This window comes from Gracilinanus agilis, chromosome 5 (assembly GCF_016433145.1).
Source record: "Gracilinanus agilis isolate LMUSP501 chromosome 5, AgileGrace, whole genome shotgun sequence".
Classification (NCBI taxonomy): Eukaryota; Metazoa; Chordata; class Mammalia; order Didelphimorphia; family Didelphidae; genus Gracilinanus; species Gracilinanus agilis.
This window is the reverse complement of record NC_058134.1, coordinates 168,829,040-168,850,417: the sequence shown is the minus strand read 5'-3', so window position 1 is coordinate 168,850,417 and position 21,378 is coordinate 168,829,040. Positions and strand designations below refer to the sequence as shown.

General features: G+C 38.4%; 1 protein-coding gene across 2 annotated transcripts; it reads left to right on the top strand.

The window, feature by feature from the left end:
* The first annotated feature begins 5,560 nt into the window (after positions 1-5,560).
* SUV39H2 (SUV39H2 histone lysine methyltransferase) lies at positions 5,561-21,319 on the top strand. Of its 2 annotated transcripts, none has more exons than XM_044678649.1 (6): positions 5,561-5,591; positions 9,548-9,693; positions 16,366-16,515; positions 18,691-18,837; positions 19,970-20,099; positions 21,213-21,319. In XM_044678649.1, the coding sequence occupies exons 1-6, from the start codon at positions 5,561-5,563 to the stop codon at positions 21,317-21,319; spliced, it is 711 nt and encodes a 236-aa protein (XP_044534584.1). The 2 variants fall into 2 exon arrangements, with proteins under 2 accessions (XP_044534584.1, XP_044534583.1); XM_044678648.1 differs by having other exon boundaries at positions 16,366-17,037.
* Positions 21,320-21,378: the final 59 nt, after the last annotated feature.

The window sequence follows — 21,378 nt, the reverse complement described above, 5'->3', positions numbered from 1 at the left end:
CTGTCTTTTATTCCCCGTCAGTTAGTAAAGTTATTGGGGGAAAACACAATGAAGATTTAGGTTTTATTAACTGAATATTGAATCAACACTTATTACTATTTAATTTTTCAACCAACATTATGCATTTGTCTTTTGTTATTGAATTTTATGTGAATATCTAAAGACATCTATTTATGTTTCCAAGAATGAGGTTCTTCCTAGTTCTAAATCTATGTTATGATCCTTGCATCATAATAGTCAAATGTAAAAGAACTTAAGTAACACTAATAGTCTATACACACTAGGGACATAGAATAATTCAAATCTGAATCATAATACAATTTATGCTGTGATAGTACCTTTAAATTTTTATAAGTAGAAGTCTTTGTTTTATTTCCAAGATGTTTGGCTAAGACACTAAGTACTCTTCTGTTTGTCAGAAATGCATTGAAATTATGAAGAATAGAAAACATTTATATAGAAAACATTTTACAAGTCAAAAAAGCATATTTGAGAAATAAAATATTAATCAACTACATAGAAAACTCCTTTTTGTGAACATTTGCATAGTGATTTGGGGGGTTTCTTGAGGGGGAAAATTCTTTTATCACTTTTAAGTGCAGCATTTGATGAAATTCCACATTACTTTCTGTGCAAACAAACAATCGTTTGAATTATATGCAAGTCATTTATCTCTTGTAATACACACAGAATATTCAGCAATTTCATCTTTGAGTGTTAGAAAAGAATGGATGGTATCCAGTAAGCCACATGTTGGCAGATTATATTGTGCTGATTGTATTAAGTCTTGAAATGCTACCATTTTTCCTCAGTTAAGTTCAGAATCACTCAGATCAGTTCAGAAAGCACATAGATAGGGACATCTAGGTGGCTCAGTAAATAGAGAGCCAAGGCCTGGAGATGGGAGGTCCTGGGATCAAATCTGGCTTCAGACACTTCCTGGCTGTGTGACCTTGGGCAAGTCACTGCCTAGCCTAGCCCTTATCTTTCTTCTGCCTTGGAACCAAAATGTAGTATTGATTTCAAGATGGAAAGTAAGGGTTTTTTTTTTTAATAAAGAAAACACATAGATGAAGGATGTTTATTGCTGCCCAATATCTAACATGAGCTGCATATGCAGTTCATTAAATTAGACCATCAGTACCTGCACAGGCATTGCAGATGAACTATTAGGCCCAGAAGTAAATAGAGGGAAGAAAGTGGGCTGAATTGCTTGCTGACAAAAAAGCCAAATTTATAAAACAACCATTCTTCTGGTGGTGCTATTGGCTATGCATCATGGAACACAACCAAACTGATGGTCCAGAAGTCTTTGAATGCATAATAGGTAGGCTACAACTCATCACCAGGGATGACTTGTATAAAAGTGGCATAAAATCTATCATCAACAAGGTATAGAAATAGGGAAAAAGGTGATTAGTTATGTTTTCAGAGCAAGGGTTACAAAGCACTTCCCTCAGTCTTTTGAAGTAAGCAGTATTGATGAGGTTGGTGAAGTTGGCACGTGTACCCAAGGGGGAGCTTCTCCAGCCCCCCAAAGCGAGCACTTCCTCTGCTCTCTGGGGTAATGTGGGGGTCTCACAAGCAATTTGAAGTTGCAGTCTGAACCCACAAACTGGAAAACCTTTGCCAACACTGAAGTAGATCATCCTAAAGGCACAGAAGGTGGATGATTTGTCCTTATATCTCTAGCTAAGAAGTACTAGAGCTAGAATTTGAAACTTGGCATGGTTCATTCTGTTATATTGCCTAGGAAAGCTAAAGCAGAGAAATGAAATGATTTCTTCCTGAAGTTTCAAAGAGTGTGAGTTCCAGGATTAAACTCATCATCCCAATAGCCACATTTTGCTACTTAGTCATTTGAATTGTATCATCTTATGTTTGCCCTATGTAAGTTTATTTAAATATTTAGGAGGAAGTAATAAAATAGTGTACCTATTTTATAAAAACATTTGTTCAATAGTCTTAATTTATGGAACAGATTTTTGAAAGTGTTTCATTTTACAAAATCTTTAGTTAGCATTCTTCTGGAGTACACTGAAAATTATTCACTTTGTAGAGGTTTGATAGGTGAAGTATAATTTTAACTTTCTCCCTTTGTCCATTTCTCTATTGTTAATTTTTAAGAGACCTTTATGGCTTCAGAATCAATCAGCAACCATTTATTAAGTACCATTTATGTCTTGGACACTGAACTCAGCACTGGGAATAATCTAATGAATGACCTTTTCTCAATCTTGATCAGCCTTATAACTCTGGTTTCTCTCCTTTCTTAGATTTTCATGACACTTCTCTCATTTTTTTTTCCTCTCTTCAACTGCCCTTCACAGTTTCCCTAAGGGGGTGTACAGGCTCTGTCCTGGGTCCTCTTCTCTGGGCCTCCCATCTCTCTGGGTGATCTCACACCATGGGTTCAGTCATCACCTATCACCTCTACACAGATGATTTCTAAATGATTTCTACATTTCTGTAATCAGCCCTAGTCCCTCTTCTGAGCTCCTCACTGATCTCTATCTCTCAGACAACCCAATGATATCTCCAATAGGTATGTCCAAAACCAGGACTCTCCCACCACATCCTCTTCTTTCTGAACTTTCCTAGTATGAGCAAGGGTACCACCACCCTCCAGTCACTCACACCCACAGCCTCAGGGCAGTCCTTGGACTCCTCACTCTTACCTCACCTAAGTCATTTTTGCCAAATCTTTTCATTTTACTGCGCAGCACTGCTCCTATGTCCTTTTCTTTTTACTAACAAGTTCAGGCTCTTACATCTTGCCTGGACTACTGCAATAACTGGTCTCGCTGCCTCTAGTCTCTTTCTACTCCCATCTCCCCTCCATTCCTCTGCCAAATTTCTGCCTGTGTATCCCACCCCCTGCTGAACAAACTCCAATAGTTCCCTTTTACCTCCAGGCTCAAATACTATAGAAAGTCTTCTGTCTGGCATTTAAAACTCTTCAAACTCCTCCCCAAATCCTACAATCCATCCCCACTAGCTTTCTTGCCTGTTCCCAAACACAGCACATTTTCTGTCTTTGTGCCTTTTACACTGGCTGTTCCCCAGGTCTGGGGTGATCTGCCCCTTCATTTTGGCTTCTTGGTTTTCTCCTGCCCTTCCTTCCAGCTCAGGTTCTGCCTCCTAAAGGCCTTTCCCCACCCCCACCCCACCCCCAGCTGCTCCTTCCCCTTTCAGACTTCCTTCATCCACAATACTCTTTCTTTAAATAAATAGGTATAGGGGGGCAGCTGGGTAGCTCAGTGGATTGAGAGTCAGGCCTAGGTTCAAATCCGGCCTCAGACACTTCCCAGCTGTGTAACCCTGGGCAAGTCACTTGACCCCCATTGCCCACCCTTACCACTCTTCCACCTAGGAGCCCATATGCAGAAGTTAAGGGATTAAAAACAAATAAATAAATGGCTGAGCAAGCGGATAAATAAATAAATGATTGCCTTAGTGGATAAATAAATGTATGTATGATATATATATGTATGTGTGTGTGTGTGTGTATGTAAAACCTTATAATTTATTGCATCCCCCATTGAGGGCAGGCAGGGAGTTTTTTGTTCATTTGGTTTGTACTGCTTTTGTGTCCCCAGCCCTGTGCAGAATGCCTGGTATATATCAGGTACTTAAATGCTTGTCTGGCAGCCCAAAGTGAAATATATACCCTATCCTAAAGGGATTGTTTACATTCTAACAGAGGACAGAGGACATAACACGTGCATATTGTTTATATGGGATATATGCAGAGCGAATACAAGGTAAGTTTAGAGCAAGAGCGGGACTGCCAAAAGTCTTCTGCAGAAGGTGCTGAAGCTGAGTTTAGAAGGAAATCAGAGGTTCCAAGAGGTGAGAACAGCCTTCCAGGTGTGGGGAGAGAGTCTAGAAAGGGGTGATGAATAATATAGGAAAGAAGTCATGGGGGAGGAGAAACTGCAAGTAGATAAGTAAGGCTGGATCTTAATGAAGTATGGGGAGGGAATTCATATCTAAAAAAGACGTCTAAGATAGGAAGAGGGCAGGATGCAAAAGCTTTGGGCATCAAACAACAGAATTTATATTTGAGCCTAAAGGTAACAGAAAGCCATTGGAGGTTCCTGAGTAATGAGTTAGGAGACAGGGCGCGCTTCAGAAACATTAGCTAAGGGGGAGAAGCAAGGAGGTCCGTCCGGAGGCCATTGCAACAACCTAGGCAAGAGGTGCATAGTCTGAACGAGGAGGGTGGCTGTGTGAGTGAAGTACCTAATAGGGAGCCCTAAAACCAGAATATCTGGTCCCTCCCCCTTTTACTATCTATGTGCCTTTGGCCAAATCTGCCTAAGTTTCACAAAATCCCACATTAAGAATTTACTACTCGTCACACTTTAGGACCGCACGTTTTAAGGCATTGTTCTTTATATGGAAACTAAATCTGCCTCCCTGTTCTCCTTCGGTGTTCATTGCACCTACTCCAGCCAAGGAGGACAAATCTACGGTCTCTTCCTCAAGACAAGCCCATGAAGAAAGAGGAACTCAGATCAGGGGCCTTTGATGTTTTGTGCGCCTGAGCCCTCAAGTCCTGCAACCACTACTAACAGCGGTAGCGGTATTGCTGGACAAATAACCTCCAATCTTACATAGAATTTTCAAGGGACTGATATAGGTTTTTAAAACTAGACAATTAAGTTTTATATTATTCTTTACATAGCAACTCCCAATTACAATGACCATTTTTATGCGTTTAAATTAATTTTAAACTTCAATTCATGAGTCTAGCTAAGGTGCTTTGTTGTATGCTGTCAAGTTAATATTTTGATTTTTTCCCCCTATATCACAATGGTAGTACCATGATACCTTTAAAGAGGCCTGGGGACCTCATAAGTTAGATATCAACTTATTTTGCATTTTTTGGTCAAGTCACAGGAAAATCTTGTCTAAGTCAAAGAGATAAATGTAACTACGGTGTAGAATACAGGTTCTAACTTGACTGCTCCTCGGTGATGGGCAGACGTCATCTTGGCCCTCAATAAATCAGTCTTTTGCCCCATGATTTGTATTTTAAAAAATGAGCTTTGCGCCTGGCACCCAGTAGGCGCCTAATAAATGTTCTTCCCTTCCTCCACGACCGATCAGGCTCAGCTAGCCCACACTTCTCCAGTCCGAGAACTCCGTACAGAGTTTGCACGCGCTCCCCGCACCCGCCTCCGGGGACTTCAGGGTTCCGCCCGCATCTCGCTGGTTGCGGGGGTTGAGGGTGGGGATCGTGTCTCTCCTAACGCGGCAGGAGAGAGAGGAGGAATTCGGGCTTCCCGCCGCGGCTCGGCTGCACTGCACGCATTGACTTGACCGCTGTGAGGCCAGCTTCGGAGCCGCGCGGAAGCCCGGGGCCGCTGTGGCCACGGGGACCTGGAAGCCCGCGCGCTCAGCTGCAGGAGCCCGTCATGCCCTGACGTGTGAGCCTGTCTCCTCCCTCCCCGCTCCCCGCTCGCCGCTCGGAGCCGGGTAAGGGGGCGGGGCCTCGGCCCTCCAGCTGAGCGGTCCGGTCAGACCGCGCCAGTTTGAATGAAGGTTCCACAAGATGGCGGCGGCCGCGGCCGGAGCGCGAGGAGGTGAGGGCTGGAGAGGGTCCCTGCCCCCACCCCGCCTCGTCTCACCTCCCACTGCCCAAACCGCGCTCCCCGCGCCTTCAAGACCGGGAAGGAGACCTCGGTGCTGGGGAGCAGCCCGCCACCCGCACACTCCATACGCGGTGACCCCAACGTGGGGAGCAGGGCGGGGGGCTGGCCCCGCACTGTCCCGCTTGCCCCTGGCCCCTCTGCCCCCAGTCCCGATCCCTCTTCCTCCTCCCTCCCTCTTTTTATCCCTTCCTCCCTCAGCCTCATCCCGTCCCGTCCTGTCCCGTCCCGGCTCTCCGCGCTGCACGCTGGCGGGAGCCTACTTGGGTGCACGCCGCGGGAACTGAACCGGGTTGGCGCCTCTGCCCCCGCAGCCCGCGCCGATCCGGGTGGGGAGCCGTTTACCGTCACCCTCCGCGGGCACCAACGTTTCCCGGGCCCCGGAGGCGCCGCTGGCTGGGCGCCGGGCCCCGCGCCCCCCGGGCCCCGCGCAGGGCAGGCTTTGGCTCCCCAACTGTAACGGAGGTGGGGGGACGGCGGGCGCGAGGTGTGGGGCAGGAGCGGGAGGTGCCCGGCCCCACGGAGGGGGATTAGTGGTTTGTTAATCCCTGTGCAGGATCCGAAACCTGATGGGAAGGCAGGCTGCGGTTTGACTTCTTTGTGGTCCTTCGAGGACTCTTGTGGGTGGGTGGGTGGGTTCCAAGTTTCTTTGTATGGACAGGGACCCGGGGCTGGGAGGCTGGTCGTAACTTTCTAGAGAGGAAGACTTGGGCATGGGGCTGTAGAAAGGCTGGAGGCTAGGGGGAAGCATGAACTCGGGGGTTGTTGGAGCTCGGGCTCTGTGATAGTGGCTAGGAAGAAGTGGGGAGCAGGGTTCCTCTGCCCCTAGCAGACTTGCTAATTTTTCCTGGGCTGCAGAGAATTAGATACCCGACCCCTGCTCTCCTCCTCCCCCCCGAAACCCCCTGTGGATCTTTAGAATCATAATTAAAGGAAATACTGGGGTGAAGTGGCTGAGGGACCTGAGAAATTTGTTGAAGCTAACTTTTGCGCCTCCGCTTTCGCAGCGTGCTTGAGTGGCTCCTTAAGGAACACATGGAATTCCTGTAGACACAATCCATCCCTGAACATACGGAAGCCTTTGCATTTTTAGTTCTTCAGGGATGGCAAGCCTTTGTGCAGTATATCCAGGAACCAATGTTTATGGTGTTGATGAAACACTTAATCTTGGAAATTAACATTAAGGTTTTCCAGTGGTTTTTCTATTAAGAGTAGGTTGAAATCACTGCTAGGTGCCTCTGGCTACATTAAAATTTTTCTGATTGCTCTCCACCACACAGAAATAGAAAATCTTGAGTGCTGCTAACAGATTGAATTATGCCTCCCGTAAATACCTTGCCTTAGTAGATATTGAGCATCATTAGCACCTGACAGTTTAGGCGCACCTCACTTTATATATTTCTAAGAATTTTAGAGTTGGAAGGATCTTTAGAAGTTAGCCCAGGACCCCTATCTTTTCGTGAGGACTTTTTTCTCTTTAAGAGATTTTTGTGGTTGTGGGAGATACTGCTGATAGTCAAGATATTTGTGAGGAAACTGCAGTGAAATCCCCTACATAGCAAGGGAAAAGGTATTGTAGTTATTAGGTTTACTCCTCACTGCTCATCTCAGACCACAAAATCGGTGTGGTGGCTCTCACTGGCTTGGAAGTATGGAAAGTAAGGACTCTCAATTTTTGGTAAATCCAAATCTCTCTAGGTGGAGGATCTCCTCCAAACTTTCCCTCTCCTCGCATCCCATCTTTACAGTGAAAAATCTGAAGTACAGATGGAGTTAAATGTTTTCTCCAAAGTTATATAGTAGAACTGGGTATAGAATTCTGGTCTTCTATTTTAAGTCTAGTACTCTGTTATGTCAGGTAAACGTAGATCTAACAGTTTTGTGTGTTATATATATTGTATATGCATTCTAAATGTTTTACTTAACTCACTATTTAAAGGAATCATTCGAATTTTTTTGTGATTGGAAGAATTTACTTCTAACATTTTTAAGCAATGAAGAGTTCTGGATGAGGATCTAGGTTCAAATCCTACCTCTGCCCCTTTACTACTTAGTTGTAATTTTTGGTAAATCACTTGATCTCTCTTAGCTTTAGTGTCCTTTTGGGTAAAATGAAGAGGTTAGATAGACCAGATGACCTCTAAGGTCCCTTCAAAATCTGTGATCCTATCAATAACGTTAAATTTTAGTATAGGCAGTTAAAGTAGAAACAAATTTGTATAAATTGCAAGATCATATTTCATAGTAGTTAGGGCATTTTATCATTCATTACTTTGACATGTCTTTAAGATAAAAAAAAGATGGAAAAATTATTGTTGTTTCCATTATGTGCATAATTCTTGGGTTTATTTATCTTGAGGTTACACTTTATCATTTTAGAGTCTAACATCCCTTCCCATTCCTGTCTGGTCCAGCTTCTGACACATTCTGGCTCTGTGACTTTGGGCATATCATTTAACCTCTAAGTGTTCCAGGGAAGACCACTAAGTTTCTGATTTGTATTGGTAGAGAGTGGCAGCTAGGTGACACAATTAATAGTGTGCTGGGCCTAGAGTCAGAGGAAGACTTATCTTTCTAAATTCAAATCTGGCCATAGACATTTACTAGCTGTGTGACCCAGACCAAGTCACTTAACCCAGTTTGCCTCAGTTTCCTCATCTGTAAAATGAGCTGGAGGAGGAAATGGCAAATCACTCCAGTATCTTTGCCAACAAAATCCCAAATGGGGTCACAAAGAGTCAGACACGACTGAAAATTACTGGACAACAGCAAAGTTATATACTATAGCCACTATCGCAGAAAGAATAATCTATGTTAGAGCTTTACTATAACCTGAGTTGTAAAAAGATGGGACAATCATGACTTTTCTCTAAGGCATCAAAATGCACTGGGCAAAAATAAATAAATTGATAAATTATTTTAAGGCAGCTAGGTGGCAAAGTGGATAAAGCACTGGCCTTGGAATCAGGAAGACTCATCTTCATGAGTTCAAATCTGGGCCTCACTAACTGTATGACCCTGGGTAAGACATTTAACCTTATTTGCCTCGGTTCCTCATCTGTAAAAATGAGCTGGAGAAGGAAATGGCAAACCACTCCAGGATCTTTGCCAAGAAAACCCCAAAATGGAGTAAAAAAGACATGACTGAAACAACTAAACAACATTGATGCAGGGAGTTTTCCTCCCCAGGAGTTCATTTTACCAGTGCAATCACAGCGCTGGATTAAATGGTAACGGCATGGGCAAGACAAATGAAAATTTCAAATCTTATAGCCTTTCAAAGTGGGAAAGCTGTGCTGAATATTAGAAGTTCAGTATTTTTTTTTGGCTTTCAATTCTTTGCCTGTTTGTTGGTTAAAGAAAACAAAGAACTTATGCTTTACTACAAAGCTGTACATTTGGCTTCATTTTAAAATTTCTTATGTTAGTATACCTGTATATTTTTAACAATTATAATATGTCCTAATAGTTGGCTGGGGGTGGGGTGGGGTTGTAAGCTCCATTAATAAAGTAATTATATATGTAAATGTAATGAACCAAGTGAAAAATATTTATTTGTGCTAACCACTACAAAGGGTATCATAATCTTAATGAAGCAAACAAAATATTCATTTAAGGATCTTAGCACAACTTGAATTGGTGGGAATTTATTTAAGTAATGGATGACATTGGTTGTCATATGATGGGAATCAAGACTAACCATCCAGGAAACTTGCCAAAATAGTAGCTTAAACCTTTAGGTTTTCTACTAAAAAAAAATTCATTCATTCATATTTGTATGTGATTTTAGTGTGTAGAATTACTGCTAATTGGAGGGTGGGAATGTTAAACTAAAAAAGTATATATTCTTTAGTATTTTATTAGTGAGGAATCATATTTTCTCATTGTAGCTTGGTGTGTGCCTTGCCTAGCTTCACTTGATACTCTTCAAGAATTATGTAGAAAGGAAAAGCTCACATGTAAATCGATTGGAATCACCAAAAGGAATCTAAATAATTATGAGGTGGAATACTTGTGTGACTACAAGATAGAAAAGGTAAGGCAAATGTGTAGTCCTCAATAAAGTTCTAATCAGACGTTACTTCAGTATTTCATTTCATTTTATCATGAGGAAGAAATTTGGAATTTGGAAAAGCAAGAAATTTTTAAAAGTTTACATTCTAGGCTACAATAGGATTATTTTTTATCTTTTAAAAATTTTTCATCATTATTGTTGCCAAATAATATTTGTGATTTTTGAAGCATAAAATGTGCCTTAACAATGAAAATATTTTATGATTGCTAGTCCATGACCATCTCTGTGTTAGAATCACAGTGAATGTATTCGAAGTCAGTGTCCCCATAGCTATCAAATAGCATACTTTCAGGATCACTTCCCTACTAGCAGGTGGTATGTATGCAAAAATTTAAGCTTACTTTAATGTCAATTTCTGGATAACAGTTCCTACCAGATATCTATGTGAATGTCCTTTTGCCTCAAACTTAATGAGTTGGGACAGTCAAGAGATTCAAGCTCTGTTCTATGCTGACTAGTTTTAGCCACTTAGTAAATCACTTAATCTCTACAAGTCTTCATTTCCACATCTGTAAAGTGAGGGGATTAAACTTGATTTTTAAGATCCTGGCCCAGATTATATGATTCCATATTTAAACCCGAATTTGTAATCATGGGATCTCTTCTTGAACATCCCCAAGAAGTCATGTAGCATAGTTTGAAGCTTTCTGTGGATGGGGAATCCACTACTTCTCAAAGCAGCTCATTCTACTTTTGAACAGCTTTAATTGTTAGAAATTTTTCCTTACATAAAATTTAATAACACACCTCTGTAACTTCCACTCATTGCTTCTAATTCTAATCCCTTAATCCCTTGCTCACAAGACTGTCCTTCAGATTACTGAAGAGACTGTTCCTCCAAGCCTTCCCTTCCCTTTGATAATTGTTCCTAGTTCCTTTAATCAGGTCTTATGTGACACGGGCTCCATCAACTCTAGATACACTTTGGTTTATCAAAAAAAACTTTTTGTTTTTTCTAAAAGGTGGTACCTAGTATGATATCCCATATGTAGTCCATTAGGAAAGAATCTTCACCTTGCAAATTGCTACCCATTTCCCAATTTACCATTATCTATCAGTGGTCCCACCATCCTTACAGATTAGCTTCATATTTCTTTACTTTTCATTCCCACTATTCCATTAGTGGTCAGTCACCAAACCCTATGCATCTTTCCAAATATCTTTTGCATTTACTTTTTTCTATCCCCATTGTCACTACTCTACTCACAACCTTCTTCACCTTGCAGGAAGACATACTATAATAGTCTCTTCGGATTCTTCCTTCCTTAACTGTTGTTCATACTCCCACATTTGTTTTCCAAAAACATTCCCATTTCATCATTCCTTGCTGCTCAAAAATTTCTTGGTTGACTTTCCATATGCTTAAAGGTCGAAGTGAAAACACCTCAGCCTCTGTGTTAATGGTTCTCCTAAATTTATTTTCAATATACTTCTCAGCCTCAGCAGCACCCCTGCTTCAATACCACATCATGATGTGGAAGTCACTTCTGAGTTCTCAAAAGATTATACTAACAGCATAAACACTAGTCAGTTATACTAAACTGTCGATCATTGAGTTAAGTTCCAGAAACACCAAGTTTAATGTCAGAGAAACAAGCTAAGTAAAGAGGTGCTCATTGCCACCAAATTGCCTTTTAGGTGATTCCTTTATTACAGTCAGCCCAAGAATCTTTTTTTTTTTTAATGCAACATAACCTTCATTCTTGCTTGAAAAGTGATTGTGGTAGAAAAGGGAGTTCAAAAAATTAACATTTTTAGGTCAAGTACAAGAATTAATTTAGCTATGTAATTTAACTTAATGTAAGAAAGATTTTTATCTGACTTCCAAGTAATTAATAGAACACACTGGAGAAACTGAGTCACATCCACTTTACATATATACTTTAAACTAAACTAGAAAACAAATTGCAACTAAATGGAAGCTAATAAATAAATTGATTGAGTTAGTTGATTGTTTATCCAAGGACAATAAGTCATGGAATGGTCACCATGCCTTATAATACTCATGTAATGAGCATAAGCAAGGTCACTATCATGAAGATAGTGGCAGCTTATGTGCTCTAACATTTGTCAGAGGATGAAAATGTAGATAAATTCAACAAAGAATTGGACAACATACTTCAAACCAATTCATCATATTTACTTTGAAATACAGTGATTTCCGTGGGAATGTGAACACAGGAAAACAGTGAAAATATTGGAAATTGTTGTTGTTGTTGTTGTTGTTCAGGGAATAAGAAACTAATCCTAAAGTTTGCAGACTACTTGGATGATTCATGCCTGTGTGTCACTAATATTTTCTTCAAAGAGAGTGATGATACAGGATACAAAGAATACTAAATTGTCACCAAAAATGAAATTTACTTAATGGGAAATGCGTAGTTACTAATACATGGAAATCCTTTCAGTATGTATGCATTCATACCATTGATCAGAGCAAAGGTCAAAATTGCCATGAAGTTAGAAGAAAGGAAAAGGATGAGAAGACTGAATAATCACAGCATCCCCAATATGAAATATTTAAGTAAGCTCTTAACCCTGATGAACAAGAACTAGATAAAAGTAAAGATATTGACTAATTACAGAAATTTCTTAAATTCAACCAATGTAAGAATTGCCTCAAGAAGTTCAAAAGAGCTTTGAAATTACCTTACCAGAAAACACTTGTGCATCTTGTCAAGCTAAGCAATATAGTAAGCACCAGGTTGGAGAGTTCAGGCTAACCTGGAAAATACTATGGAGGAAGCTTAGGAAAAATAAAACAAAAAATGAAAACAGCAAAGAAACAAGCATACAGGAAGCTCAATGTAAGATTTAAGGCTATCCAAGAGCAGTGATAGGCAGAACTGCAGTGAAGACCCCCAAGTAGATTAGAAGTATTTCCTGAGTAAGAACCCTGGGATTTAGACTACCATAAAAAAGGGCCCTCTCAATTGAAGTCGAGGCCTAGTGCTATCTCTTATCCACAGAACCACTACCAGTGTACGAAGTACCATCACTGCTTTTTGTATACAAGCAAATTCCTTCTTTTTCAAACTTGAACAATTAATTTTTCTGACTTCTCCTGACTCCATATCTACCCCTGAATAATGACACTCACCAAGTAAATCAACCTCTTTCAAATTTGCAAAAAGGCAAGTTTAACTTAAAAATTCCTAACAATTAAAAGTCTGTGCAAAAATGGAATGGGAAGTAATGGGTTTCCTTCCTCTAGAGACATTCTGGGAAAGGCCCATTTGTCGAATATATTAAGAAGGGAATTCTTGTTTAGGTATAGGCTGGGGTAAATTATCATTTCTAATTATGAGTCTGTGATTCACACACTCAGTGACTGCTGGCATCCCCTATATCATTTCCAGGATATAGTTTGGCCCTTAAAAAATTACTTGGAGGATAGCTAGTAATTTTTTGCCAGCCTTGAGTTCCCTCTGCATCCTATACATAGCTATTTGCTTTATACTGGCATTCCCAAAACCACATTCGTCCAGAATGTCTTTGGATACAATCAAACATAAGAAAATGAAATGATTCCTGCCCTCAAGGAGATTACATTCTATCCAGAGAAGCAACATGTACACATATATGTACAAAGTCTATACAAAGTAATTACAAGGTAATTCGGGGGGCCATGAAGAGAACCACTAGCTGGTGGAAGTGGGGAGGTGCCAAGAAAAGCCTTGTGTAGGATTTGGAGTTTGAGTTGAGGTTTGAAGGAAACAAACGGGTTTGTATTTGACCTTGGAGGCAATAAGAAGCCACTGTAGTTTCTTGAGCAGAGGAGTGATGGACAGACCTTGTTTGGGCAATATCTCACTGACTGCTATGTAGAGTGTGGATAGATGAGAATGAAGCCAGGGAGTAGCAGTATAGAAACAACCATAGAAATAATTGTTCAGTGGTCTTCAAATTATCCATATCATTGAATATGAAGCATGAAATACAGAAAGGTGTCCACTAATGTTATAGAGGCTGCCTCGTGAAAAGTCCAAATGGAAGACAAATTCCACTATTTATAGTGGTTGCTATTGCTGATTATCCCAAGCCTCAGAATTTCACACATGTCTTCCTAAGTAAAACTGGCATAGATATTCATTTCAGTTTCACGGGTATTAAGAACCTGATACCTGGAAAGCACTGTGCTAGATGGTGGTATAAGAGAAAGCAAAGAATAGGCCTAACCACACAGGAAAAACCAAGTGGATGAGGAATACTTATTTCCCAGAGTATATCATGTAGTTTAATGAGCAGCCCCATTACATTAGCCTAGTAAAATTTGAATCTTAAACTAGTACTACAGATACATAGCAACCCAGACCCAGAATTAAATAAGAGATCTTGGGCTAGACTTCATTTGGGAAATTTTGCAGCTGTTGAATAATTCCTGCCCCTTGGTGCAAAAAACTTATTAACATTCTCCCAATGAGGTTTAATAATGAATCATAAGGAATCACGACTTTAGAAGAATAAAAATCATAGGTGACCCATACAGCAATGGAAAGACACAGCATATCACCAACAGTGTTATTCATGCAAAGACAATTATAAAAATATGCATGCATGACTAGAAAAGGAACAAGGATAATTGGATAACGAGAGCCTTGGTTTTATACTGATATATAAAAAAGCAAAAGATTTAGAGAGGAGCTTTTAGTACCTATCCCTGAATTAATGCAAAGATCACATGGTTTAGTTCTAGAAAGGACCTTAGAAATCATTTACTCTAATCCCATTTTACAAAGAAGGAAACCAATACCTAGAACATATGACTTCTGCAAAGTCACAGAGGTAGTAAGTAACCCCATTCTGAATTCCTTATAAGGGCAGGACCTGTCAATTCTGTTTTTTAAAAAAAAAATAAGTGCCTACTATGTACAAGGTGGAGATACAAAGACAAAAATGACACAGTCCCTACAAGGGAGTAGGCAAGTCTCAAGAAGGATAAGATGGCACAAATGGGGTGCAAGTGGCAGTTGTGGAAAGAGTACCCATAATGAAAATAACATGGATCCATGAAGTAAGTACCTATTAACCCCAATTCTGGTAGCCCCTATCATAAACCCTTTCTTCTAGCCAAGATCATTTTCTCTCTGTCCCTACAAAATACCATGAATATTCCATATTGCAAACATTCTTCCCTTTTTATTTTCCTATTAAATCTTATTCATCCTTCAAAATCTTACTCCATCATTTTGCCCTATATCTCAGTAGTTTGAGTCTGCATTATCCTGATACTCATTTTAGCACTTAATCATTTACTATTTTACTGTAGCTGTCTTGTCTTATTTGCCTTACATCTCAGCCCTCAGATACTTAAAAGACAATTATATACTCTCCCCACTACCCATACTCCTTTTACAGGCTAAAAATCACCAGTTCTTTAAACTGGTCATCCTTTGCCATGAAATCAAGGCCCTTTGCTGCCTCATTGTCCTCAGCATCTTTTGTAAAATGTTGGCATCCAGATATGGTTTGGCCCAGGACATGGCATAGCGGGGAAGTAACTTTTTTGGATGCCATGCCTGTCATATAGAGGTCAAGATTAAAATAATCTTGTATGTCCTTCCTATCAATACAGAGTTTAAGAACTATCTATTGAAGACCTAGTGTGTATTACTAGTTTTAAAATAATTGGGATCCAGCAAAATCTTTTTGGTAAAGCTGTACTAACTATAATTCTAATGATTTAGGTGGTATTTCAGTCTTGCGGCACCATAGAGTCATTACTAAGATCATTATTTTGATCAATAAGATCAAAATATCCAACTAAACTACAAGTCAAGGAATCATTCAGAATTGCCATTTAAAATTCCTAGCTGACAAAATACCAAATGATAAAGCACCTCCCTCTTGACTAAAAACTGGATAAAGGGGTCAACTTCTCCAAGCCCTTGTTAAGAAATCTCAGCATTGAGCGAGAAAGACTGAGCTTTCTGTAGCAGCATGGTTATAGATACAGTTAGGGTACTTTGGTGGCATTAGGGCCTATGTACCAGACTTGAACAATGTGGCTTTCCAAAAAAGAGCTAGAAGAGGTTGGTGTGCTGGTGACAGATGTTACAAAAATAACGTTATTAGTCTATAATATTGGGTGTGGACATAAGCCCCAGAGAACCCACCTGGCTGTGTAACTTACCTGGGTTCTCCTTTTTTTTTTTGATTGTTGAATATTTGCTGGGATAAGTATAAATACTTTTGGTTTTTTGTTGATAATCTTAGCAGCATAAAACTACTTGGCAACATTTATTCATAACAATGCTTTTGAGGCATTTAATGGATCTTTTATGTAACAAAAATTCAGCAACATGAGTTTGAAAACAATTTTCATATTTTGTATAACATCCCTTAAAGATGCAGTAATTTATTCTAGAATGATGTCAAAATAATAAGTATTTGTTTTCTCTTTAGAGTACTTAATTCAAATAAATATATCTTTTACCTTCCCTAATAAACAATAAATGAGGTCCTTGAGGGAAGGGATTATATCTTGTTCACCTTGGTATATTATAACTCATTCTTACCACCCCTATCCCCCAATGTTTTCCCTCTTGATTTAAAACAATGTTTTGTCCATTATAGACATTGTTAAATTGAATTGAAACCTTACTTCTTGATGTACATCTTTTATATTTTAAGGATATGGAATATTACCTTGTAAAATGGAAAGGATGGCCAGAAACTACAAATACTTGGGAACCTTCAAGAAATCTCAAATGTCCATTACTTCTTGAACAGTTTTATAATGACCAGCGTGATTATTTGTCTCAGCTAAAACAAGGCAAAGCAGTAATGTTGAAAAATGATATCAAAAGTCTGAAGCCTGCTATTGCTGAGTATGTTGTCAAGAAGGCTAAACAAAGAGTAGCTCTGCAGAGATGGCAAGAAGAGCTTAACAGAAAAAAGAGCCATAAAGGAATGATCTTTGTTGAAAATACTGTTGATCTGGAAGGCCCACCTTTAGACTTCTACTACATTAATGAATACAAACCTGCTCCTGGAATCAATTTAACAAATGAAGCCATAGTTGGTTGTATGTGCACAGATTGCTTTTTTGAGAAGTGCTGCCCTGCAGAAGCTGGAGTTCATCTGGCTTACAATAAAAAAAGGCAGATAAAAATCCAACCTGGCACTCCTATCTATGAGTGCAACTCACGGTGTAAATGTGGGCCTGATTGTCCCAATAGGATTGTTCAGAAAGGTACACCATATTCACTTTGCATCTTTCGAACTAGCAATGGCTGTGGCTGGGGAGTGAAAACCCTTGTGAAAATTAAAAGAATGAGTTTTGTCATGGAGTATGTTGGAGAGGTACGTTAAACTACTTAGACTGTAATGAATAATATGTATACAAGATTGTTACATTTTTGGGAAAAGGCTTTTTTTCCAAAGTACTTGTTTCTTTGTTAATAAATTATTTATTTTTTCTGATAACATTAACTGTTTGACCTGACTGGTATATTTTGTGACTGACATTTGCAAAGATTTACAGATATATTTTCTCGGTTTTGCATCAGGAGTGCTGGGGTATTCTTAATAAAATGTATAATTTTAAGTTCCTGATAAAGTTGGTGCCTCTTTGTGACATGGAGGTAATCCTAAGGTATATACCAGTGGAGCAGAAGTGTGGCAAGTTGTACTAAGCTGGGAAGCTTCAAGTGTAAACTTTTAAGTTTTGGTCTCGTGTCTGTTAGAGAACTAACCTAAGCGGGGACCAGCTCATCACCATGCTGGCTGCCTGGTAATGAATTTTTCAGCTACAGCAGCTCTCGGAAAAAAAAGTTGTAATGGGATTGTAATCTGCATTGGTGGAGGGAAGTACCACATCAGTGACATTACAAATGCCTTAAGTATTGGAGAGGATACATTCAAAAACAAAAGTATGCCCATGTATAAACTGTATGACAACTGGAAGTGATGCTATTTTAAGTACTTTAAGTTCTAATAAATACCCATCAATACTACCAACTTGCTGTGAAAACAATGAATCTAAAAAGATGATAATGGAAGTACAGAACTTATGTTCCTATAAGCTCACTTTGAATTGCAAACAGTCTTCCTACTGACACGCAAAGAATCAAATTGCTTGCCATACTGATAAATCCTAGCTCCAGAGATATTTGTTTGTGGTCGCATATCTGGTCATTTTAAATCCTATTTCAATTTTAGAGTTGTTCTTGATGAGAGTGGATCTAATATTGTCTTTAGAGAGAGCAAAGCTAATCTCACTTAGATCTTGATCTTTGTGGACTCTTCCTGATTGTGTGAATTTTTAAGTTACTCTTCAATATATTTGAACTTTAAAGATTTTATTTACTATATTTTACTTTAGAAAATTTGGGTTTGTAGCCAAATGGGTAATCAAATAAAAAGGTGGAAATAGAGAAAACATTTTTTGCTTTTGAGGCAGATCTTTGTAAAATCCTACAAAATTAATTTTTTTGCAATTGTTCACTGCAAATTGAACTTAACTAAAGTTTTGTGTTACTAGTAAGCTTCCTTTTGTAATTATATTCAAAGATTATTAAAGGGAAAAAAATTAGGCACATAAACTTCAGTGTGCTTTCTATTTGCCTTTAGTAATCCCGTATTTGCAGGGAAGAATAGCTGAGTAAATTTTGCAAATATGTTGTTTTTAAAATATGTATTTGTTTGCAGTAATTTTTGTAACATAACTTTTTTCATCTCCCAGATTTCTCTACTTGCTTTCAACAATCTTGTTTCAGAAAGAACTTGTTAGATGATTGGCAATCACTGTGACTATGCAGAATAGCTATTATATGTGTGATTTAAAACATTTTTAGGTCACAACTACTGTTGGCATACTGTTAACATTAAGAGTTTGTTTCCTTGGTTTCAGCAGTAAGATCAGTTCTTACTTTTAATAATTATTTTGCAAAATTATGGATTGCTTTTTCTTTCAGTTCAGCAATAGTTATATAATATATTAGTTTTTCTTTGTAGGTTATCACAAGTGAAGAAGCTGAGAGACGAGGGCAGCTCTATGATAATAAAGGAATCACATATCTCTTTGATCTGGACTATGAATCTGATGAATTCACAGTGGATGCAGCTCGATATGGAAATGTGTCTCATTTTGTGAATCATAGTGTAAGAAGTATCATTTCAAGCATAAATAGGACCTTTTAAAATTAGAGGGCCAAAAATTTCATCTTGTTACTTTAAAAATCTTGATTTTTTTTTTTAGTACTTAATACCAAGAATCATTTCCACATAAAACTGCCTAGTCCCTTAAAAATAAGCTCTTAAGAATAATCACTCCTACAGTGCTTTGTATTTCTGGAGTGCTTTATAATATTTTTATGTCTTTCACGTAGCATCTTGTTAACATATTATTACTGTCTTAAACAGGAAGACAGCAAATAAGGTTATAAACTTGGGGGAAAATATTTCATGTTATTAGCTCAGCAATAATTGGTTTATGAATAATGTTGGAATTTCTTCCAAATTCACTCAAGCTATTTTAATGTAAATTTTGTTTTGTGAAGAATTTGATATCAACCAAATTAAACATTAACATAACCAATGTCCAGCAAAGTCCTATGTTAATGTTTCACTTTGTTGTGGTGAAACCGTGTTCTAAAAGGCTATGTAAGCAAGAGATGAGGTCTGACATTCCCAACAAAATTGGAAAGGCTTCAGGTAAGGGACCAGGTGATGTAATATCCAAATCTGTTACCTAAAAACCAACCTAGCCAGGTACAGAGTGGTTCATCACCAGAAGGCTGGCCAATAGATGATGAATTTGAATTTGTTTAGTTATAGCAATTCAATAAGACCAAAGGGTGAAGAGGTTTCAGTCTGCATCAGTGGAGAGTACCACACTGTTAAAATCATGAATCTTGAAATATCTCAAAAAATACTAAAAGAAAAATGTTTTAAATTCTAATTTTGTTTGCTAAACAGGCAAACCTGTTAATAGGCTTTACCACCCTGACCAATATGGCTTTATAAATGCATGGGGAAAGCAATGAGCTCCTCAGCTTTTTCTTTGAGCCCTGAGACACTCTGGAACCTTAAATTTAGGCCTAATAAATTTAACTTAGGCCTTTTAATTATCTCAAGTGTGTGCTTTATCCACATAAAGAATAATTAAATATTCAAAATAACTTAAAAATAAGGCCCTAGGAAATTAAAATTTTCATGTGATATTTGTCTAACTTAAATCATGCTTCTGCACATATAATAGCAGTGATCATTAATTCTAATATTCCTTTTTTAGTGTGACCCAAATCTTCAGGTGTTCAATGTCTTCATTGATAACCTCGACACTCGCCTTCCTCGAATAGCACTGTTTTCCACAAGAACAATACATCCTGGAGAAGAGCTTACTTTTGATTATCAAATGAAAGGTATGCTGATTATATAATGGATATTTATGACTTATGTTAAACAATTATGGTTATAGGATGGAATCAGACTTGAAAAGGACCTTTATATTTAATTCTGCCTCCATTATTTTGTAGCTGAAGAAACTTAAGATTCAAATAAGGAAACTTCTCCATTATGATTCTCTTACACAAAATATTATTATTTAGTTCTTTTGGAAATGTTATAAAATTAGGACAGCTGAATGGCTCAGTGGAGAGAGCCAAGCGTAGAGCCAGGAGGTCCTGGATTCAAATATGACATTGAATATTTCCTAACTGTGTGACCCTGGGCAAGTCACTTAACCCCCATTGCCTAGCCCTTACTGCTCTTCTACCTTGAAACCAATGCACAGTACTGATTCTAAGACAGAAGGTAAGGGTTTTAAAAAAAAGATGTTATAAAATCCTTTTTATCGTAGCCTCAAAAAACTAGAAGTTTCTAAACCACGTGAAAACATAGCTCACATTTGTATGTAGTTTTTTTAATTACTTAGGCAGCTAAATATATTTTAACATTTTTCTTTAGAATGAGCTTCCTAACATTTTATGTAAAGTTTAATCTTGTTCTATGCTCTCATGAAAACTCATACATTAAATGAATATTGTATAATTCAGTCAGTTTCCCAGTGACTTCCATTATTCCAGATGTCTATTCATACTGAAAAAAATCTGATTTTGCATTCCAAAATTGCATTCTGACTTCGTGTGCTTTTAATTCTAAGATCATCTTACCCCTGCAATAAAACTAATCTTAATGGTTTTTGTTTTTTACTGATTTTACCACATAACTCCAATATTTGCTTATTAATTGGTGATTGAACACTACTAATTACATAATCCTTAAGGGACAAACATTTACTATATTGTCCCAGTGATGGTCTTTAATGGTTATTTTGCAGCCTTGCAGTTACTTCTGTCTGCTAGTTAGTTATCTAGATATGAACATAAGATAATTATTCTCATTGATTCAAGTTCTAAATAAATATTCAATATGTACACTCAGGGGGGAAAAACTTTAAAATTAATAATAAAAAATTCAGTATTATAATTACCAACTCTATTTTTCCTGTTTTTTTTTTCCCTCCACATATTCAGGTTCTGGAGATATATCTTCAGAGTCTATTGACCTCAGCCCAGCCAAAAAGAGGGTCAGAACTGTGTGCAAGTGTGGATCTGTGTCTTGCAGAGGTTACCTCAACTAAATTTTCAGGATATAGGTCTAAAGATAAATGTCATGGTTCTTTTTGTTTGTTTTTTTACT